At 46.1% G+C, this 25,000-nt stretch overlaps 1 protein-coding gene across 1 annotated transcript in view; it reads left to right on the forward strand.

The window, feature by feature from the left end:
* Positions 1-25,000, forward strand: part of kiaa0825 (KIAA0825 ortholog) — a gene marked incomplete at both ends in the record, with an annotated part of 164,702 nt that overhangs the window by 74,960 nt on the left and 64,742 nt on the right. The window contains 2 exons of the mRNA XM_083645361.1: positions 685-840; positions 3,177-3,271. Coding sequence (XP_083501487.1) covers positions 685-840; positions 3,177-3,271 — 251 coding nt within the window. The remainder of the gene's footprint in view (positions 1-684; positions 841-3,176; positions 3,272-25,000) is intronic.

A 25,000-nucleotide genomic window follows, 5' to 3' on the forward strand; every position in this document is an offset into this window, starting at 1 on the left:
GAAAGGCCACAACTTCCACGAAACTTTTTACACATTCAGCTGACTTTTCTCTGCAAATTTGGCCCAAGGACCCCCAAGGTTTGCCTGGAATGTTTTGGAGATATTTTGAAAGTTTTGAAAACCACATTTTTATCATCTCCTACACCGCTTGACCGATCACATTTTTGTAGCAATGTAGCATTGACAAACCTGTTATTAAAATTTGTTAAAAGGTTGTTATCTACTGTCGTTTTGAAGATATACATTTTTACATTTGTGAGAGGGCGTGGCCTGTCAGCTAAATTGTCATAACCTCATGACCGCTTATCCAGTCATCACGAAACTTTGTGAAGATGTTCAGATATAATCAATGACCATGTCTGCAAAGCTGTTTTACAATTCAACAGTAGGGGGCACTACAGATGCCAAAAACCTATGATGATGAATGAATTGCGTGAAATTTGGTATGCATGTCGAGGGAGGCTGTAGTAGTCAAAATAAGTAGTTTTGTCGACATTGGTGAAAGTGGGCAGGGCTTATGGTGTAATAACCATGTAGGAACAGTAATGTGAGACTTCTTAGATTTTGACATTGTCAACACCAAATTTGGTATAGGCGCCGTGGGCCTGTGCAGGATCTGTACTTGTTTTCTGACTCACTCATTCACAGCCTCTCTTTCATAACCACCCCTCCTTTTGATCTCAGGACCTGTTGATGTCTAAGCTGAGTGGACGCGCAGACTCATCTGATGATCCTCCTCGCATGGTGAATTTTGACCTTGGCTCTGAAGGTCACGTGGCTCCAGCCTGTTTCAACCCTCTCACCCAGTTTGACCACATTGGCAGGAGGAAGCTGGATCAGGTTAGTCAAGCAGGGGTCATTTTTGGCAGTGGACGGTTGAAAAACAAAATCCATGAAATGTCCATGATTACGTGTGGCACGTCATAATTAATGTAGCCCTTGTCCTATGTGTGTGTGTTGGTGTGCATGTGATGTGTCTGTTAAACTTTCTGCCAAGGCCAGTAGAATAGTGTTGGAGTTGGTTAGGAGTTGTTATGAGTCTCTAGTGAACTGGAGACTGTGGCGCTCTCTGAAGTCGTCGGCTCTTTCTGGAGCTCAGCCTCCTTATTCTTCCTCGCTTCCAGCTCCTCCCCAAGCAGGAGTCAGACTGCTAAGAAGAAGAGAACATTAAAAAGGTGAAAAATATTTTTTCCCCCTTTAGAAAATTGAATGATGTTAAAAGAGAGTGCAGCCTTAAAGTGCACTTCTTCAGGGCTTTGAACCACCCTCCTATCCCATATCTCCCCCCAGAGTGCCACCCAGATGTTAAGTTAATTGTTAGATATTTTCTCCTTAAAGTCGAACTGAACCTGTTCGTCACGTGCATAATGAGTCCGTTTCAGACTGAAAACATAGTTTGTCTAAGATGACAGGTTGAGAGGCGGGTCATAGTATCATGTCGATGATTTTATTTGACAATTCTGGGGACTGGATTGGGCTTTGGCCAATCCTGGCGTGTTCCGCCTCCAAATCAAGTGGGATTCAGTGTGTTGTGGCGCTCCCCTCGGGAAGAGCCTTTTGACGGGAGGAGTGGAGCTCAGCGAGCCGCAGGCAGCCAGCTGCCTTCATGTTGCCGAGCGGAGAGTGCAGCACGTTGGCCTGGAATCTCCGAAGTGCGACCCCTGACAACCAAGCTCTCGGATGCGTGCGCCATTATCGCTGCTGTACATACGATATCCCTGGAATGCGCGTTTTAACGAGCCAGTTACATTTCTTTGCATTCTTAGAGACATGTTTCTAACAATTGGCCAAGTTAGTAGTTAGTTTATGGGATAGGAATTCTGCCAGATGACAGGCACTAGGCGCAATTTTCTACTTCATTTGGAAGAGAAAATTATCCAGAAATGAAGATTTGATTGGCAGCTGCATGTCGTGATATGATTGGTTGAAATGGGGTAGAAATCTGATAGTACTAGGTGACGTCAGCAAACTGTACATTACTGTTATCAATGAAATCTTGAAAAATGCACTTTTGATGTGAAAAAGTGTGAAAAACTAAAGAAATTAGATTGTTGTGATTTTGTTTGCATACTGTAAAGTACATTATTAAATAGGTGCACTGCATACCCAGGTATTTGAACTAAAAGAAAAGAAAGGTCATTTTTGGGTTCAGCTCGACTTTAAAAGGGATAAGTCTAGCTACAGGTAGTTTCGGTTCCATCGTGAGCGTTTTCAGTTTCTCCACTACTGTCAAAGGGAATAGCAGTGATATCACACAAAACAATCAACAAAGGCTAATATTTCCTCAGACAGGCTTGTGTGCGTGTTTCTACTTTCTTTTTAAGTGGATTACAGTAGATGTATTTATACATTTGTGATCCCCTGTAATGTACCTGTGTTGCTGCTATTGTTTTTGAAGAACAGACACGTTCTAATCCTAAGACTTGGCCTGTTTTCTGCTTATCACAGGAGGCTGCATAGCTTTGCATAGAAACACCCTATTAAGAGAATGATTAAAATGCCTTCTCCGCTTCAGGTGCCTGTGTTGTTTGTCAAATAAAATGGAGGGAGGGGAGAGGGGAGAAAAAACGCTAGATCCATCAATCACCTAAGAGGAAGGAGTGGAGGGGGAGGGAGGGAGAGAGAGAGCGAGTTGAGTTCTCCTCCTTTTGTCAATAAAACTCAGCCTGGAGTTAAGAGTGACATTTTGGCAATCAAAGCAATCTGATTTTTATTTGCCTACCCAATATGGTGCTAGTGCCGTGTGAGCGTGTGCGTGTGAGAGAGAGAGAGAGAGAGAGAGAGAGAGAGAGAGAGAGGGGGGGGGGGGAGAGAGAGAGAGAGAGAGAGAGGGAGGGGTGGGGCGGGGTGGGGTGGGGTGGGGGGGTTTGGCGGGGTGCCATTGAAGATGGAGAGAAAAAAAAGCAGAGCAGTCAGAAGAGTAACGACTCCCTCCCAAAATTGATTTATCTTTCTATAAATGATGGCTACATCCCCCCAAATGGATTTATAAATTAATTGCTGTCTTATTGGAATAAAAACCTTCTTGTGCGGACATGATTGATCGGCCGGTGCCGGTGGCCCGTGTTGGGGACCCCCCTCCTCCTTTGTTAGTGGGTCCCAGCTGGAGCGGTAATGCACTGATGGTATTAACCCTGATTAATAACTAACAATAGGCTATCCTCATACATCAACAGAGTGCCGTGGCCGACTGGGCGTGGGACTGGCCGAGGCTGCTGCCAGCCTATCAGGGCATGAGTCGGGTCACCTTCACAACTCTGCTGGCCAACAGGTAGAACAGCACTCACTGTTACCCACATACAGTACACTTGACCCGAAATCATTGTCAATTAGCGTCTCCCTTAACGATTCTCTCGAGTATAAACAAAGGTTGAATGAATGAATGAATGTACAGTGTGTGTGTGTGTGTGTGTGTGTGTGTCTGTGTCTGCGTTTGTGTGTGTTTGCACATGTGAGTGTGAGAGTCTGTTTCTATTTCATATTGTCATTACATAACCTGGCAAGGCAGCTGGATTGGCGTAAGATCATGACATCACAATCACCCGGCAAATCCATCTTGTCACGCTCCAATCTATTGGTTTGAACCTGAATGACCGGTGGTTCACACCAATCAGCTTCCAGAGGCAGCGACAGTACGGGTGGGATTTAGGTGTGACGACAGAGAGAAGCGAGCCTGTGATAGACGTGATAGATGGTTCATCCAATCACCTGCCAGCTAGCTTTTTGAAAAGTGCCTGCCCCTTTAAAAGGATTAGCGAGCGCATTCCCAGATGGTTCTGTGAAAACAAACCATCTGGCAGCGTCAGGTTCGTCGTTACGTTCCTCGCAGGTGTTTTGGATTTTGGGCCGTCTTTTCATGAGATAAAAGGCTCGCTCCACAGAGACATCAGTGGTGTCTTTACCTGTACAAAATGAGATGTTCACTGAAACAAGTTCCCTTCCTCCCCGAATTCCCTTTGGACTAAACTTTGTGAAAAGCTCCTGTCATCAGGGATCATTATGCTGTAGCCTCGCTGCTCCTCATCAGAGCTTCAAACCTCCACAAGAGCTCCTGTGACTTCCACCACGCAGGCAGAGCTGCCGGAAGAGCTCTTTGGAGAAGAAGAAATGATATAACACGCTGTGTGTCTGCTGAAGCCTAGAATCATATCTTGGTGAATCGCATGCATACTGTACACGTGTGTATGTGTGTGTGTGTGTGTGTGTTGTCTGTGTGTGCGCGCGCTCGCACGCGGACAAAGTGTTAGCAGAGTTTCATGATTGAGGTGCGCCTGCTCTGTGGTACTTCCAAGGTCTTATAGCCTTGAGGGAGGGAGAGACTGGGTGAGAGAGAGAGAGAGAGAGAGAGGTAGTTAGGCATGGAGAGAGAGTGGCTCGCTCAGATCCTGGTGTCACCTGATTGAAGAGTTTTTCTCCCAAGTCCACCTCTCCTGTCCCTCACGTCCCCACACCACCACCCACCCACCCACCCGCCCACTCCCTCCTCCTTCCCCCCTGGTCTGCTCTGCAACGGGGGCATAAATATTTATGCAGGTATGTGACACATATTAGATGGCAATACTTCAGGCTGTTCCCTGTTCTCCATTCACAGCTGTCACGCTGCCAGCTATCACGGAGCCATGGGGCTACTGCACCTTGTCTCCACGCCTACGCCCAATCCATTCTAAATCACCGCCATTGTAACACACACGCATGCACGCACGCACGCACGCACGCACACACACACACACACACACACACACACACACACACGCACGCACGCACGCACACACGCACGCACACACACACGCACACACACACACACACACACACACACACACGCACACACGCACATACACACGCACACACACACCTTTCTAACAAAGGGCAAGCTCTGCATCTGCCAAGGACACAGGTCTAATAAGGGTGAAGTGTGCGGCTCTGTGCTATGTGGCCTCGGCGCCACCACACACACACACACACACACACACACACACACACACACACTCACACACACACACACACACACACACACACACACTCACACACACACACACACACACACACACACACACACACACACACACACTCCATTCTTCATCTCCCTATGTGCTGCTTTGTTGCATGTGTTAAGAAGACACATCCTGTCAATGCCTGCCTCGGCCAAATTAATGTTGGATCATTCATGAATAGCTGAATAGCTGAATGAATGTATCGTTAAGAGAGAGAGAGAGGAGAGAAGGGAGAGAGAGAGATAGAGAGAAAGTAGTCTCTCAGCCGAATCAATGTGTCATGAAGTGAGAGAGGAGAGAAGGGGGAGAGAGAGAGAGAGATAGACAGAAAGTAGTCTCTCAATTTACACATGTACCCGCCTACCCGTCTGTATTTCGGCAGCTCTTGGAAAGCTGGTCAAAAATAAGGCAGGTATCCGCTGAGTTCCCCCACTTCCGTGTGTCCCCTGTGCAGTCACTTACAGTAATAGCTCCCACTGGAAAACAAACCAGTCGAATCCTAGCTCGCGAGCTGCTGAGCAGAAATGGAAATTGGACAAGATATTTTTATATGTTTATATATTTATTTTCGTGAAACATGTGCCGTGATTGGTCGAATGCCATCGAACTTCCTTCCGGTCTGACGTGTTTTTTTTCTTTGGGAGGTGACAACTTCCTCCGTCCGAATTTTAATGGGCTGAAGTACAGACTGTCTCTGGAGCATTCAAAGATTGTGGAAGAGATAGACTGGCTTGAGAGACAAGAGAGGAAGAAAAGAGGGAGAGAAAAAGAGGGAGAGAGAGAGAGAGAGAGAGAGAGAGAGAGAGAGAGAGAGAGAGAAATTGGCATTGCAGTGTTGGAGTTGGCAGTGGGAGGGGCTAAAGGTTATATAATTCACCCTAATCCCACAGGATCACAGTGATGGAGATTCTGTCATTTGCCTCATGAGCGTCTCTTTGTTGCGCCAGAGGAGCAGATTTCATGGAGGATTTGGAGCAGGAAGTTAGCTTCACAGCTGACGACATGGAAGCTGTCTAAAGTACTGCTCAGATCCTTCTCCCACTCGAAAACATCTCTCAAGCTATAGAAGGCCATTCATAGGGTAAGCACACTGATGTTGGATCCATAGATCGATGCAGTAGTTAAAGCAGATAGAATCATGCTTTCTGCCTAACCTCAGTCTGAAGCGCCCTATAGGCTGTTTTCATTGTGATTTTCGAATCGCATTCGCAAACAATTGCTCTTTCACTACCTCCAGTTGCAGGATAAACCACAGGATATAATCTCACAGACTTGACAATATTGATAGTAATAACGACCCTTGTCTAGTACTGTACAAAAGAATACCTATCATCCCGACCTTGTGATGCTCTGTACAGTATCTTCTGTCTTCCAACTTTTAGTCTCCTTGAATGACTCCTCTCCTTTGTCCCTGCCTGGACTCAGTGTGAGTTAGCAGTGTGGCCCAGTGGCCCCCTATATATTGCTGCAGTGGCAGGACAGTTATTGTGCCCGGGGTTTATATCATATTCTAATGGAGCCAGGCAATGAGTTAAGGGCGCTAGGCTTTTACACCAGCGCTGTTAAATCACTGCTCAGATGACTTCATTAGCCAGGGCAGGACACATGCTGAGACACACACACACACGCACACACACACGCACGCACATACACATACACACACACACACACACACACACACACGCACACATACACACACATGCCCTTTCTGTCTCCCTTCATCCCTCAGACACACACACACACACACACACACACAGAAAGAGAGACTTTCACCCTGCTACCTTGACGCCGTAGCGCTGGGGCCAGACAGGAGGGAGAGTGGATTTATACAGGTGTGTGTGTCCTTCTGTGTCACCTGTCACTTCGGTACCCTCAGCCCGATGGCTCATCCATCATCTGTAGATTGAGCTTTTCAGCAGAAACCAGACTGATTAATACTAGCCCAGGACCCCCAGGGTTGCTGCCTGGCTGACTGGCTGACCCGGCTCACTGGCTGGCTGGATGAGAGGGTGCTTGGATGGATGGATGGATGGATGGATGGATGGGAGGGTGAAATATGGTTGCCAGTGAGTGTGCTAACCTTGTTGCTGGCTGGCTGGCTGGCTAACAGGCTGCCAGTGAGTGTGCTAACCTTGTTGCTTGCTGGCTGGCTGGCTAACAGGCTTGCTGACTGGTTCAGTGAGTGTGCTAACCTTGTTGCTGGCTGGCTGGCTAACAGGCTTGCTGACTGGTTCAGTGAGTGTGCTAACCTTGTTGCTTGCTGGCTGGCTGGCTAACAGGCTTGCTGACTGGTTGGTTGGATGGACGGATAGAGGGAGGGAGTGTTGAGTGGTGGGATGGCTAGCTGGACTCATGACATTGTTACTGGCTGGCTGGCAGGCTGACTCACCTGTTGCATTGAAAAATGACACGTCTGATAATAATGGATTGGTGGATGGATAATGGACTGACTGACTGGGGGATCGCTGGTTGACTGGTTTGCTGACTGAGACAGCCATCTGTGTGTTACCCTGACTAGCTGACCCTGTACAGTAGACAGTCTGGCCTTGTCTCTACAGAATGACAACTATTTGATCCTTAGCTTGCATACTTTGTTTGAATACAAATTGAATTGCCATTGTTTTAACCCAGGTTGTTCTGTTTCCTTACCTCTTGTACATTTCCTTTAGTTTCATGGCACCGTCCATAAACCCCTTCAATACTTAGACCATGTCAGTTATAAGAGAAGAAGAGACAGTCATTTTTATGTTCAAAGCTTTTGTTGAATCAACCCTATTGATGTGTATTCACTCACTTAATTTACAGTGACTCACTAGTATAATGCAAAAAATAGCTGTTTTGCCTGCTAAAATCTTAATGTTACATAATTGATCTTGCATATATTACTGAACTTTCACTTTGAATAAGACATTGCACTCACCAACCACTGCGGAGACCCGGGTTTGATTTCTGGCAGCGGTACAGAGACAGAGGAGTCGGCCATCCAGGTAGTGCAGCGGTAGATTCCCAGCCTATACCAACACGAGGGTCGCAGGTTCGAGCCCCTGTGTTACCTCCAGCTTGGTCAGAGGGTATGAGTCGTGGTCGCTGCACTAGCGGCGCCTCTGGTCGTGGTCTATCGTGATCCTCCCACGTGCTACGTTCTGCCGGTGAAACCCCTCGCTGTCAGGTGAAAAGAAGTGGCTGGCAACTGCATATGTATTGCAGGAAGCATGTGCTAGTCTACGACTCTCCCCAGATGTGTCCGCATTACCTCACTTGGACAAATATAGTTTGTTTCAGTTTGTATCTATTAAAGTGATGCTTTTATGTTTGAAGACTCTGGGAAGAATACCTCAGGTGGGCTAAAAGAGACCATCATAAAAAAAATCAAATCACTCATTAATTTCAAGGTTGGAGCTGTTGTTGTAAAGGCATAGTGAGCGTCAAAGCGCTGAGTGATTGAACTGACACTGAATACTGTAGTTTCTCGTCAGCCAGTGATCTGTGGATGAATAACTCTTCTCTTTTGACCTTGTTCAGCCTTTGACATCCTCTTTGTTGTCATCAACACTTGTAACACTGACAGCTTTTCCCTTTGCCAAAGAGTCAAAAGAAACACGACCTCTTTGTACGTTTGATTTCAATTAACGGCAACAATGCTGGTCTTTCTCTTTCGCCTTCCTCTCTCGTTATGTGTTATCAGGCCTCTATGAACTGTTGTCTACAGTGTGTATATTGTTTCCCTTCTCCATCAGGGAAAAAAAAACTTTCAAAAAGAGGTTTGCCAAACATTGAAGTCACATTTTAACTGTCATCTGCCAAGGTGACTTCTTGAGCCTGTGTGTGTGTGTGTGTGTGTGTGTGTGTGTGTGTGTGTGTGTGTGTGTGTGTGTGTGTGTGTGTGTGTGTGTGTGTGTGTGTGTGTGTGTGTGTGTGTGTGCGTGCGTGCGTGCGTGCGCGCGCGCGTGTCAGAGAAGGTCCTCTGACCTGGTTGATAAGGGGTAGCCAAGTATGAGAGATGGAGCTTGATGTGTCACAGGGCGGCCCTTCCACTCCATCATAAGGACCTCCTGCCATCCAAGGACATCCAGGCTTACATCTACAACACCGCTCTGCTACTCTGGGTCCCGTCCCCTAAAACCAGCACAAGAACACCAAAAGACTATCGCCATACATTGGCCTATGATCGAACGAAGATGCCCTTAACTTTATGTTGTCTTCAGAAACTCTATGATTCAATTCTGTGCCTTTGCTATACCGCAATAATTGGCCTCTACATTTGTCTCTCTTGTTTCACAGCGAACACGAGTAAAGAGTCATCCCTTATCGCACACATTTCAAAGCTGCCATTCAAAGTAAGTGTCTTTAGTAGCAGCACTGACCCGTAAAAGTGAACCGCGGTGCAGCTACACTGTAACTACTGAACACTAAAACATTTCCCCCTGCGTTGTCTCATTGTAGCTGTTACCTCTCAGCGCCATAACAATAGCACTTTGTGGGGGAAATGCCAGTCTGTGTGGCGTTCTCTTGCTTGAGCGGCTCCTTAAATTGCGGCGATAGACGCTTGTGCTTTCAGGAAGTGGGCAATGGCCATCTGTTCCTGGGCGCTGCCATATGGCGAGCTTTTTTCCCGGGGAATAAAATAAAAACAAATATGTCAGAATGTTCGTCTTCCTCCACGGCCGCTGATCAACCTGGGGAGAAGCTGGATCTCAGTGTGTCTGGATGAATGGTCTTGCTTTACGCTTCGGGGGAGTGAGGGAGTGTGCGTTGTAGGTGGGTGGTGGGGTTTTTTTTTGTGCGCGCGTTGCGTTTATGCGCACGCTCGTGCACATTTATGTATCTGCTAAAGTGTCTTTGCCGTCATTTATGTGACTTTAAGGGCGGTGTTACCATAGCGTTTTCACCAGCTGGTTGCCCTAGTCTTAGGAAGCATTAAACATCACAGGAGAAAAGAGCTCTCAAGGTTAGCCAGAGTGACATCTCACGTCTGCTGAAGGTACCGAAGGAACGCTCTCAAGCCGTCGTCAGGTTCTCTGTCTTCTTGCGAGGCTGGAAATTCAAAAGACTTGTCACTTTTGAAAATCAGGAGTGTGTGATGTGTCATTGAGGAAGGGCTTCTTTCTTCTCTGCTCGCTCCCCTCGCGTGTGTCCCCTCCGCTGACTGACAGCTGGGGACGGGAGTTTGTGTTGGTGGAGACAGAATACATCTTTTGTCTGCTTGGTTATACATGGCGTGTTTTGTCTTCGCCAGCCCTGGACAGCACTGACACGTTGAGGTTTTCATTAGCCGTAAGCAGGTGGCGCTGGGGAGAGGGACGAGTGTGTGTGTGTGTGTGTGTGTGTGTGTGTGTGTGTGTGTGTGCGCGCACACATCTGTGTTTATGTGTCCGCGCGGTGCCTGTGCGCGCATACGCATCTGCGCGCACAGGCACCGCCTCCTATACTGTACGCGTGTCATGGAGGGCGTACATGTGTCTGCCTGCGTGTGTGTGAATGTTCACTCTTATATTTGAGTGTGTGATATTTGGAGGTTTGCTCCAAAGGCGAATAAATCAGTGATGCCTGGGATAAGGCCGCGGCCCCTCCTCAAACTGCACAGACAAGCTGAGAGGCTCATTAATCAAACAGCCAGTCACAGATGTGATGGCTTCCACACAAACCGCCAGCAGACTGTGAAAGTCACATCCAACAGAGTCAACTGTCAGCCAGGCAGGCAGGCAGGCCGTGCATTTCTCTCTCTCTCTATCTCTCTCTCTCTCTCTCTCTCTCTCCCCTCGGTTGTATTTATCTCTCGCTCTCTCCCCTCACCTCCTCTCACCTCCAGCGTGATGCCTCGGTGTGATACATCTGAAATATTTGTCTTGTCCCTCTAAAAACGAGCTGGAGGGTCAAGGCAAATCTATCTTCTCGCAGAGTGGTCATGGTCAAACCGTTGTAGAGACATGGGGGCATCAGTCATTACAGTAGTGCGCTGCTCTCTGTGGTCACCGCAGGCTATTACAGTTTGTGCTACAGTACAGTGGAAACATGTCTTTTCCCCCACCTCAGCGGCACAGGTTGATTGGTATAACCTTACGTGGTAAATCCTAATTCACTGAGTTTAGGGTAGGGGGGGTTGAATATATTGTGTTTATTGTGTGCACCTGTTGTACTGTATTTGAAGAAGCTTTCACCTGGACATTAGACTGTACCTTGCATTTGGGGAAAATAACTCTGTGTCTTCAGACCATTTCATAGCAACCTCTGATTGTTCCTACCTTGGATGGTTAGATGGTTTGAAAGTCTCTCTGTAACACCAGAACTAAAGATTCCATTTCATCTAGTGTTAGGTGAAAGGCTGGGTGGAACAGGGACAAGACAAAGCCACCCGTTCCCGATTCAAAATGGCACATCCCAATGCTCCACGAGCACACTGCTACAAATATAAAGACAGTGGTCCACACAGCAATAGAAAGCTTGCTGTTGTGTCCTGTTTGATGGCCTAATAGTATAGACGGTTTTCACCAGAGCGCAACCCCACAGCACTTCCTTTTTCTCAGCATTCGGTAAACTGCAGAAATATTCCCTCGACATCGTTACTTTTGTTTTCGCTGCTAAGCTGTATAGACGGTTTTCACGGAATGGTCAGTCCTGCACTTGAATGTTTATTTTTCTTTTATGTCCATAGCAAACACTGCAACAGGAAGTGAGCGGGGGTTCAATTTAGAATGTTTTTGTTGTCAAGTTAAAACCGTCTATAGCCCAGTGATACTCAACTTGCGGCCCGGGCGCCAGATGCGGCCCGCGACAGGGTGCAGAGTGGCCCCCTGACCATTTTCTAATAATTTCAATTTTGAAATAAAGTTTGACTGAAGTCCAGCCGAATTGTCAAATACCGCCATCTGCTCACTACCCAGCCACTTATGTATGTACTTAACCTAAGTAACTAACTTAACCTAACTAACTATCCGGTGTGCACAACATTGTCAGACTAAACTCCGGCTGAAACCCCAAAAACCTACAATCCGCTACAGAAAAAGTCATATTGTTTGTTTATTAACTGGCCCCTGGCAAAGCAGGTTGAGTATCCCTGCTATAGTCTGGTGGAGGTGGTGGTTGTTGCCATGATGTCAGAATGTTGTCCTCAGTACCAAAATACACTGTAGTATGTTTCATTCCATCCTTGTACAATACCACCAACAATTCAATCATTTTGTAAGTTCATCTTTTGATATGTCAGCTGTGTATCTGTCTTTGTAAGCGTAATAATTCCATATTTTGTTTCTGGCACAGGTTTTGTCAACCCGTTTAGATTTACTGGGATTCTGTTCAAGAAATGGTGGACTGTTTTGACGCTTTTGCCAGGCACTCCAGCTGTTTTACTCAGTTGAATTTTGCAGACTGCTGCAGTCCACTCTGTCAACAGCCAGACTGCAGCTCTCTCTTCTTCTTCTTCTTCTTCTTCTTCTTCTTCTTCTTCTTCTTCTTCTTCTTCTTCTTCTTCTTCTTCTTCTTCTTCTTCTTCCTCCAATCCAAGTGCTATCTGCATTAATACTACACCTTCTGGAGGTGACATTGAAATGGAATTTTAGCCCACAGTTCAAAGTTGATACAATTCAACATTGAATTGAATAATGACGTTGTAGCTATCCTGACAATATACCATCAATGATGCTGTGCTGAAAATGCTGTAATAGTGGCAGTGGTGATGGTATTATTGTTGATGGTGGCGGTGTGATATTAATAACGACCGTGGCAATACATCAGTGATAGGCCTCCATTGCTGTTCATAACATAGGCACGGGTAAATGTGTATGTTCATGTGTGTGTGTGTGTGTGTGTGTGCATGTGTGTGTGTGTGTGTGTGTGTGTGTATTGGGGGCCTCTAGCCTATCGGTCGTGCTGCTGTACTAAGTTACGTCGGGCTTAAAACGACCACTGAGAAACCCAAACACTGTAGCTGGCTCACAAGTAGGCTACGAGTCACGCTTTCATTTCATTGGTGCAATCCGATTTGGTATCCGTTGTTCAGAAAAGTGTGCACCGAATCACATGACGTGATTATTAACTAGCGCTCACATTGTCTTTGAAAAAGACCATTAACCGGTAAACAGGTAGAAACACTGGCTGGGGAGAAGCTTTAAGTCTCCTTGAGCAAGACACTGATCCGCATGCGGTGGAAGTCACTCTGGATAAGGGCATCAGCTGAATCCCTAAATCGTAACGTGTGTGTGTGTGTGTGTGTGTGTGTGTGTTGGCACACGCGTGTCTGTGTCTGTGTCTGTATGAGTGCTGATGGTTTGTTTGTGTGGTACATCACGAGGTTGTATCCTGTCGCCAGGCTCATTAGGCCGTCGGCGGCGCCCATGCTGCCCCAGCCAATCGCTGCTCTCCGCTCGGCTGTGCCATTTGCATGTGGTCCAGGAAGAGATAATTAGAGGGATCTCTGCCTGTCACTGTTAATCTGGGACTTAGTGAAGGGCTGTGACGCCGACATGCTGATGGACTGACACACGTGGCCGCACGCACACACACTAGCATCAGACATACACATGCAGACACACACACACACACACACACACGCACACACACACACACACACACAGACACGCACACACACAACACACAACACACAAATACACTGACACAGAAACCTCACATACACAGGGCCTACACACTCTCTTTTTATGTACCACTACTAAGACCAGCATTGATCGTCTTGGTTTTTGACTCTGTCTCTTTGTTTGACCTGTGACCGGTAGTGTTTGTGTCATTGTTGTCACAGTGTTTTCTTCTTTTTCCCTCCCACTACTTTACAGTCAAATGTCTCTGAGCTGCTTCTCCATTGCTGAATGGTGAATGGCGGCATGTTGACTCAGTGGCTGTTTACACCAGTAGTACTATGCTGTTGACACAGGTTTTAGATCCCTGTTCAGATAGACTGTGCGCTTGTTGCTTCCCAAACAGGCAGAATGCTCAGTAAGCCTTTTGAACAAGCCCAGCTGTCAGCCCTATACTCTCTCTCTCTCTCTCTCTCTCTCTCTCACACACCCACCCACACACACCCACACACACACACACACACACACACACACACACACACACACACACACACACACACACACACAAGCAGTTGCCTGCACACATGCGTAACATGCGTATGCATGCAAACACACGTCAGTATGTGCACATACTGTACAGGCGTGCATCCATCCACACACACTCCAACACACAGACTGACTCACACGTCATGTGATTGGCAGGCCTCCTGTTTTCCCATAATTCCAACTGATTTATCCAATCAATCCCACTTGGAGAGCTGCTAAAGCGTCGACTAATATTAAGAGTAGAACATGTGACAATTAAAAGCCCCTTCAGGTAATTACAGAGCTGGTTTAGCAGCAAACAACTGAAGCATTTGATACGTGTTGTTGCCTGTGTGTTTGGGCTGTTTGACTTCTACCTGTTTGGGCGTTAATGTGGGGAAATGAGCTAAATCGGTGTATGTTACCGCCTTTTAATGAAAATGTCACATATGATGTAAAATATCACATCATTAGCTGTATGCCTCTGTGCAGATATTGACACGGTTTGCCCAATGGAATGTCGGAGATGTTTTTTTTTCCGTGTCAAGTAAAACCCAACCCCTGTCTGCAAAATGGTGGATACTAGGTGTTCGTGTCACTGCAGAAGCCCTTTCTCCCTCCACTCAAATGACAGCTGGGCCTTTCTGCACATGATTGTAGGCACTGTGGGACTGTTTAATGGTGCATGTTGAGAGAGAGGGTGAGCACCGGTGCTGACCTGCTCTGTCTCGCTCTGTGACCCGGTGTCACCGCTGATGGCACATAATAGTTGACACTTGACTATAGGGGCTCTTTAAGTGCCAAGAGTGACCCAGGGCCTGGATTCATATTCTAATACAGGTCATCGCTGTGCTCTGTGCTCTGTGCTCTGTGCTCTCTGCTCGGCCCCTCTGCCTTTCGTCTCAGAGCTCTTCCTCTTTTCCTTTGCCTTTATCACTCTCTCTCTCTCTCTCTCCCCTCTCTCTTTCCTTCTCTCATCTCACAGACAAACCCACACACACACACTCACTCACACACACACACACACACACACACACACACACACACACACACTTAGAGACCCACTCAGACACACTTTGGCTGAATTGAAATAGCCTGTCCCGCCCTCCTGTCCCTGGGCCATTACAGGTAAGCACGGAGTTGTGCTTGTCTTGACACTTGTCTTGACAAATCTAAAGACCGCTCAAGTGAACACTCCACCTGGAGTCAACCCTGATGCCCCATCTCTTCATGGCTCCCTGCTCTCCTCTCCTCTCCTCTCCTCTCCTCTCCTCTCCTCTCCTCTCCTCTCCTCTCCTCTCCTCTCCTCTCCTCTATTCACCTCTCCATCCCTCTCCTCTGCTCTTCTCTCCTCCTCTCCTCTCCTCTCCTCTCCTCTCCTCTCCTCTCCTCTCCTCTCCTCTCCTCTCCTCTCCTCACCTCTCCTCCCCTCTCATCTCCTCTCCTCTCCTCTCCTCTCCTCTCATCTCATCTCCTCTCATCTGCTCTCCTCCTCTGTTCTCCTCTCCTCTCCATCCCTCTCTTCCGCTCTCCTCTCCTCCTCTCCTCTGCTCTGCTCTGCTCTCCTCTCCTCTGCTCTGCTCTGCTCTGCTCTCCTCTCCTCTCCATCCCTCTCCTCTGCTCTTCTCTCCTCCTCCCCTCTCCTCTCCTCACCTCTCCTCTCCTCCCCTCTCCTCTCCTCTCCTCTCCTCTCCTCTCATCTCATCTCATCTCCTATCATCTGCTCTCCTCCTCTGTTCTCCTCTCCTCTCCATCCCTCTCCTCCTCTCCTCTTTCTGACTCATCCCTTCCTCTCCTTCACCCACTCACTCTTGTCAGTATCCTCTTGTTTGTTTGCTTGCATGCAGCCAGTCTGTTTCCCTGGCTCCACGTGCCTCTCACTCCCCACACCACAGTGCAGATAAATATTTCAGAATACGGACTCAGCCAACGGGGTCATTCATTATGTCACTCTCTCCTGATTGGCTCACACTACAAAGCGTGGTGGCCAGGCAGGCGGGTTCGCTGTTGCAAATAGCAAGTGTGTGCTTGTGCTTGCACTGCACTCTCCCTCCTCCTTCTTCTGTTTCCCCCACCTTTAGCCCTCCTTACTGTAGCTTTCTTTCAACTCTCTCCTACCTCTCTCACCCTCTCTCTCTCTCTCTCCTACCTCTCCCACCCTCTCTCTCTCTCTCTCACCCTCTCTCTCTCCTACCTCTCCCACCCTCTCTCTCCTACCTCTCCCACCCTCTCCCTCTCTTCTATCTTCTTAGAGAAACCATCATGGGTCATGCTCTTCTGCGTCTTTGATCATGGAGTAGTCTTTCAGCATGTTGACTACAAGGTCTCTCACCTCCCCAAAGAGGGGGGCACTCTTATCTGGCTGCTATGATGTTGATGGTTGAAAGCATTTGCTGATGTTGAAAGCTCATCTCTGTGTGTGTGTGTGTGTGTGTGTGTGTGTGTGTGTGTGTGTGTGTGTGTGTGTGTGTGTGTGTGTGTGTGTGTGTGTGTGTGTGTGTGTGTGTGTGTGTGTGTGTGTGTGTGTGTGTGCGTGTGCGTGCGTGCGTGCGTGCGTGCGTGCGTGTCCACTCAGGCACCATCAAAGACTCTGTTATAGCATTGGGTTGTGATCATGCTGTAACTACTTTCTGCGTTGGTTGATAATCAAGGTATTCTATACCTACTGACATAGGCAGGATAATGGTAATGTCATGTCATCAGGAAAACAAATTAATTAATAAAAGAAAACTCCAAGCTTTAAAGTCGAGCTGAACCCAAAAATGACTTTTCTTTTCTTTTAGTTCAAATACCTGGGTATGCAGTGCACCTATTTAATAATGTATGCAAACAAAATCAGAACAATCTAATTTCTTTAGTTTTTCACACTTTTTCACATCAAAAGTTCATTTTTCAAGATTTCATTGATAACAGTAATGTACAGGCAGAATTCCTATCCCATAAACTAACTACTAACTTGGCCAATTGTTAGAAACATGAACAAAAAACAAAAACTATAATCTCTAAGAATGCAAAGAAATGTAACTGGCTCGTTAAAACGCACATTCCAGGGATATCGTATCGTTACAGCAGCGATAATGGCGCGCGCATCCGAGAGCTTGGTTGTCAGGGGTCGCACTTCGGAGATTCCAGGCCGACGTGCTGCACTCTCCGCTCGGCAACATGAAGGCAGCTGGCTGCCTGCGGGTCGCATGAGCTCCACTCCTCCTGTCAAAAGGCTCTTCCCGAGGGGCGCGCCACAACACACTGAATCCCACTCGATTTGGAGGCGGAACACGCCAGGATTGGCCAAAGCCCAATCCAGTCCCCAGAATTGTCAAATAAAATCATCGACATGATACTATGACCCGCCTTTTAACCTGTCATCTTAGACAAACTATGTTTTCAGTCTGAAACGGACTCATTATGCACGTGACGAACAGGTTCAGTTCGACTTTAAATCCGTGCATTTTCTCAGAATAGCTTAAATGGTGTGAACCTAGATTCCATAATACTACTGCAAACGTTTGCATTTCATCCACATCTATTTGTTGAGTTATTGCGTGGAAAACTGCCTTGCCTGCACCATAACGCGTTTGTCCTCAGGGCACCAGCCTTTGAACAGAGAAAGCCTTTTTTCCCTCAGTCTTTACACCTCATGTGTGTCAAAGATGGCCGGGTGTCTGGAGCTCCGCCGCTCCATCCAGCTGCAGAATGCTCCCCTTTGTAAGATGCAGGGGATGGCCTTGATGTGACAGCTTGCCATGTTAGCCCAAGTTGTTTCTGACAGAAGACAAAGACAAATAGAAGGGGGGGAAGAAAAATTTAAAACATAAAGGCATCACATTAGAATTTTTCTTCTGAGGTGGACTGCCTTTTGCAGGAATCAATTCTTTCTCTCTCTCTTTTTTAAGAAAAAACATATTTATTTTTCGCTGTATCTTTGCATTGTCATGACTGTTAAGAACAGCTTGTTTGATTGAATTTGCCCCCGGAGACATTTAGTGATGTTGATGGATTCTTTGGATGCATGACCCAGGCTTGCTGGGAAGCGTCTTTTACAGATGCTGTTCTCTATGACATTATGAAAAGCTGCTCGTCCCTTTTGCAGCAGACTGGATGGAGTGTGCTATTGTTTGACGTATTGCGCCGCTGCTACATGACAGTCTATGAGAATGCCAATGACAATCATAGGGAAGGACATTTAGATTACTGTAGAGACTCCCTGCCCTGTCTCTTTCTATCTGGCCACCTATCACTCCATCCGTTTTGTAGTCTGTCTTCTCTTCATCTTGATTTTGGTATGCGTGTGTGTGTCCAGTACCACCGTACCCTCGCTGGGTCCGAGTGTGCCCTTTGGGCAGCACCTAGCAATCAGTCAGCCAAGCCCTCCTGTCTGAGTGTTCCTCCTCCAGCCCCCTGCAAGAGCCCTCCTTATCACCGTGTGGTAGCCCTTCCCTCTGCCCCTCACTGTTCTCAAGGTTAGCCTCACTCACTCCACACCCGCCATGTAACACGGCCTTTATACCTGGAGTACCCTTCACACACAGTACACCTCTGTTGTAGCTACTAGCTACTAGCCACCCTCTGCGTCTTACCTGCTATCTGAACAGAGGGTAGCTCTTCTTCTCAAGGTGAGCTTCTCCTGATGCTTTCTCTGCACAGCCTTCTATCCACTACTGTACTTACTACTGTATTAACACAGCTCTATCCACTACTGTACTTACTACTGTATTAACACAGCTCTATCCACTACTGTACTTACTACTGTATTAACACAGCTCTATCCACTACTGTACTTACTACTGTATTAACACAGCTCTATCCACTACTGTACTTACTACTGTACACACAGCTCTATCCACTACTGTACTTACTACTGTACACACAGCTCTATCCACTACTGTACTTACTACTGTACACACAGCTCTATCCACTACTGTACTTACTACTGTACACACAGCTCTATCCACTACTGTACTTACTACTGTATTAACACAGCTCTATCCACTACTGTACTTACTACTGTATTAACACAGCTCTATCCACTACTGTACTTACTACTGTATTAACACAGCTCTATCCACTACTGTACTTACTACTGTACACACAGCTCTATCCACTACTGTACTTACTACTGTACACACAGCTCTATCCACTACTGTACTTACTACTGTACACACAGCTCTATCCACTACTGTACTTACTACTGTATTAACACATATCTAACCACTACTGTACTTACTACTGTATTAACACAGCTCTATCCACTACTGTACTTACTACTGTACACACAGCTCTATCCACTACTGTACTTACTACTGTATTAACACAGCTCTATCCACTACTGTACTTACTACTGTATTAACACAGCTCTATCCACTACTGTACTTACTACTGTATTAACACAGCTCTATCCACTACTGTACTTACTACTGTATTAACACAGCTCTATCCACTACTGTACTTACTACTGTATTAACACAGCTCTATCCACTACTGTACTTACTACTGTACACACAGCTCTATCCACTACTGTACTTACTACTGTACACACAGCTCTATCCACTACTGTACTTACTACTGTACACACAGCTCTATCCACTACTGTACTTACTACTGTATTAACACAGCTCTATCCACTACTGTACTTACTACTGTATTAACACAGCTCTATCCACTACTGTACTTACTACTGTATTAACACAGCTCTATCCACTACTGTACTTACTACTGTACACACAGCTCTATCCACTACTGTACTTACTACTGTACACACAGCTCTATCCACTACTGTACTTACTACTGTATTAACACATATCTAACCACTACTGTACTTACTACTGTACACACAGCTCTATCCACTACTGTACTTACTACTGTATTAACACATATCTAACCACTACTGTACTTACTACTGTACACACAGCTCTATCCACTACTGTACTTACTACTGTATTAACACAGCTCTATCCACTACTGTACTTACTACTGTACACACAGCTCTATCCACTACTGTACTTACTACTGTATTAACACAGCTCTATCCACTACTGTACTTACTACTGTACACACAGCTCTATCCACTACTCTACTTACTACTGTACACACAGCTCTATCCACTACTGTACTTACTACTGTATTAACACATCTCTAACCACTACTGTACTTACTACTGTATTAACACAGCTCTATCCACTACTGTACTTACTACTGTATTAACACATCTCTAACCACTACTGTACTTACTACTGTATTAACACAGCTCTATCCACTACTGTACTTACTACTGTACACACAGCTCTATCCACTACTGTACTTACTACTGTATTAAAACATATCTAACCACTACTGTACTTACTACTGTACACACAGCTCTATCCACTACTGTACTTACTACTGTATTAACACATCTCTAACCACTACTGTACTTACTACTGTATTAACACAGCTCTATCCACTACTGTACTTACTACTGTACACACAGCTCTATCCACTACTGTACTTACTACTGTATTAACACATCTCTATCCACTACTGTACTTACTACTGTATTAACACAGCTCTATCCACTACTGTACTTACTACTGTACACACAGCTCTAACCACTACTGTACTTACTACTGTATTAACACAGCTCTATCCACTACTGTACTTACTACTGTATTAACACATCTCTAACCACTACTGTACTTACTACTGTATTAACACATATCTAACCACTACTGTACTTACTACTGTACACACAGCTCTATCCACTACTGTACTTACTACTGTATTAACACATCTCTAACCACTACTGTACTTACTACTGTATTAACACAGCTCTATCCACTACTGTACTTACTACTGTACACACAGCTCTATCCACTACTGTACTTACTACTGTATTAACACATCTCTAACCACTACTGTACTTACTACTGTATTAACACATCTCTAACCACTACTGTACTTACTACTGTACACACAGCTCTAACCACTACTGTACTTACTACTGTATTAACACATCTCTAACCACTACTGTACTTACTACTGTATTAACACATCTCTAACCACTACTGTACTTACTACTGTATTAACACAGCTCTATCCACTACTGTACTTACTACTGTACACACAGCTCTATCCACTACTGTACTTACTACTGTACACACAGCTCTATCCACTACTGTACTTACTACTGTACACACAGCTCTATCCACTACTGTACTTACTACTGTACACACAGCTCTATCCACTACTGTACTTACTACTGTACACACAGCTCTATCCACTACTGTACTTACTACTGTATTAACACAGCTCTATCCACTACTGTACTTACTACTGTACACACAGCTCTAACCACTACTGTACTTACTACTGTACACACAGCTCTATCCACTACTGTACTTACTACTGTACACACAGCTCTATCCACTACTGTACTTACTACTGTACACACAGCTCTATCCACTACTGTACTTACTACTGTACACACAGCTCTATCCACTACTGTACTTACTACTGTATTAACACAGCTCTATCCACTACTGTACTTACTACTGTACACACAGCTCTATCCACTACTGTACTTACTACTGTATTAACACAGCTCTATCCACTACTGTACTTACTACTGTATTAACACAGCTCTATCCACTACTGTACTTACTACTGTACACACAGCTCTATCCACTACTGTACTTACTACTGTATTAACACAGCTCTATCCACTACTGTACTTACTACTGTATTAACACAGCTCTATCCACTACTGTACTTACTACTGTACACACAGCTCTATCCACTACTGTACTTACTACTGTACACACAGCTCTATCCACTACTGTACTTACTACTGTACACACAGCTCTATCCACTACTGTACTTACTACTGTACACACAGCTCTGACAAAGGAGTGGAAGTTGAAAAGTGACCCATCCCGCCTCTGTCTCAACCTCACTTCCTCCCAAGGTTAGTCTCACCCTGCTCTCATCTTTTCACTGTCTCTGCTCCATTTCGTCTTCACACACACACACACACACACACACACACACACACACACACACACGCACACACCATCATCCTGTAGGCCCCTAAAGTTAAAAAGAAAAGAAGAAAAAACGCCACTAAGAGATACAGAGTGAGATTTGGACCCACGACCATCTCTCGCCTTCTCTTCTTCTCGTGTGCTTTCTTGCAAGTCCTACCCACCTCCTCCCAGGGCATCGCCTGTTGTTTTGATGCCCACATGCTTGGTGGAGAGGTCAGAGGTCAGCACGCCCGCGGTCATCTCAGACGCTGCCAACTGTAAAGGCGTTTCAAGGAGGCTGTTCTATATCTATATCCATATCTGCTGGCGCTGCCTGAGTGCTCATGGTACAATTTGAGCTTTAGGAGAACAAAACATGGTAGGACAAGGGCAGCTACAGGATTCCATCAAGATGCACTATCTCATTGTATGAATTTATGTTTCAGGATATCTGTTGGAAGTTAGTCGCAGTGTGGAGGAGTCTGACTGCATGAATACAAATTTGAACGCTTTTGAATTGACCTTTTAGAAATAATGAGCAACTTCATACAATACAATACAATACCAGCACCACCAACAACAAAAAACCATGGAGTCTTATTTTTCATGTGCTCCAATCTGAGATAGCGCTCACCTGCAACTGAGTAAGTGTGGGACTGAGCAATTGTGTGGGTAGTAAAAATATGCTCATAAAGATGTTTAATCTCCTGCTGCAGAGAGAAGTGCAGTTCAACCTGAGAAGATTGCAGCAGACGGAATGTGATTTGGGGACTTTCACATGGGGAAACATACAATATCTATAATAGATGTGTGCAAACTGGAAAATGTAATTAGGGGCACGTGTGTGAATAAAAAGTATTGGGGTAAGATTTGGAGAAGATTCGGTGAAAATCCAATACGTATGTTTGTCACAAACCGATTCAGTCATAAACTCCCAAAGGAATGTGTGTGTGTCTTTTCCCCAACAGCATGCTGTATGTCAGTCTGTGTGTATGACTGTCCCTCAGTAACCGTCTTCTCTGGGGCACTAGCCAGGCCGCTGTGGGTCGCTGGTCCTCCCTCTTGCAGATCCCTGTGGGTCCAGGCTGGATCCCAGCAGTAGTTGTTCAGGCTGGTCTCCTGACATGCAAAAGACCGTCGAGACGGTCCACAAATCGACTGGACTTGTACAAGTTCACGGTTAAATAGTCATTATCTCCTCGCTTGGCATCCAACGTGCCTCTCAGCGTCCAGCAAGCCTCCAGCTCTGCAAGCAAGTTTGTGTGCATCACAAACAGTTCTTCCTTGCGCTCTCCACCGCTCTCGCGATCACACACAAGCATGCTTCAAATAACTTCCCGATTGTCGGCTAGGCCCGCCCTCTAGCCGAGCCAACCAACCAGATTTGCCCATTCACATGACAAGACAGACAGTTAGACCAGAGCCGTATAATAGAAGAGTTCCGACATCTCCATTCACTCCAATGGACCAGTTTTTTTCCAGGAAGTAGAAAGTGGAACTCTTGAGTAAAAAAAGCAGCACTGTCGAGTTGCAGCAAAATAGACAGTTTGTGTTGTACTTTGAAAGGGTTGTTCATCCCTTGAATCAAATTGTACATTATCAGCTTTATTTTAGCATGCAAAAGTAGCGCGAGACCCATTCCTGGCTGTTCATTGGCTAATGAGTCTCGCATTTTGGTCCTCCACTGACGCCACTCTCTTACTAGAGGACACTAAGTTAGACCATCCAATGTTAACTTAGCTATAGACCCGTGACACTGTAACAATGTGAAGACACAAACATGCAATTGACAAGAAGATGAGAAGTGAAATAGAGTAATATGATCAAATAAACAAACAATGTTACTCATTTCGTTTGGCCAGCTTACTGCTGGGTTTCTAAGGTACTGCCACAGTGCCATTAAGGCAGTACTGCAGCAAAGTGGACAAACTAATGGAGTAACAACAGTATTTGTTGAAAAAATGACTGTAATCTAGGTACTGTCACTTGACATAAGGTAACATCCAGTACGCTAACATGCAGCCCGTAATAGCGTCGTTACTTTCTTTTGAAGTGGATGCGTCCGTGCTGTGGGAGGCCGGTGCCGGCTGATGTGTGTCTCTGTGTATCTGTATCACTGAGAGCAGATATGGCTGATATCTCTGTCATCTCAACATCTCACACCTGACAGCACCGATCACAATCAGTCCCCCTCCAGCTCCCTCTCTCTGTATCACACACCCATACATTACACTAGGAGCATCCCTCTCTCTTCTTCACCGTGTGGTATCCCACTCTTCATATCCGCTTTAACAACACCCCTCTCTCTCTCTCTCTCTCTCTCTCTCTCTCTCTCTCTCTCATATATCTTATTATTTTCCACACAGTTATGCTGCACTTTTGAGAATACACAGTACATGTGCACGTGCACGAGCGCTCGCGCGTGTGTGTGTGAGTCAGAGAGCATTTACAAAGGGATCAGCCCTGGGGGGTCGATGCCTCGCTGCAGTGGAGGGATAGCAGAGGGGGTAGAGGCGAGCTTAGTTCACAGCACATGTAGCCAACAGCCAGCTAGTCACTTAGCTCTGTAACTTATTTATTTATTTATTTGGGTGTGGGGGGGGGGGGGGCACATGTGTGCTCGGTGGCGTTGGATATCAGTGACAGGAAGGATCAAAGAGTGACACCACAAATGAAGCTGTCAAAGTGGCCCGACAGCAGCCTGGCTCCCAAGGCGAACATCGCTCGCTCGCGCGCACATTTTTATTATGATCGCCGTGAAACCTCACAGCAAAAAGGAAGCGGCGGTGGTGGTGGGGGTGGGGGGGGTGGGGGGGATCATCGTCTCCCCAACCAGAGAGAGAGAACCCGAGACAAAACGAGTGGCGCTGTATCATCGCCGGCCATGATGGAATGAATTATGAATGTGTGGAGGGGATTATAGGAAACAATGGTTGAAGTCACTAGGATCCTCGCCTAGTTT

The sequence above is a fragment of the Poromitra crassiceps genome (assembly GCF_964638095.1).
Source record: "Poromitra crassiceps genome assembly, chromosome: 10".
In the NCBI taxonomy this organism is placed as follows: domain Eukaryota; kingdom Metazoa; phylum Chordata; class Actinopteri; order Beryciformes; family Melamphaidae; genus Poromitra; species Poromitra crassiceps.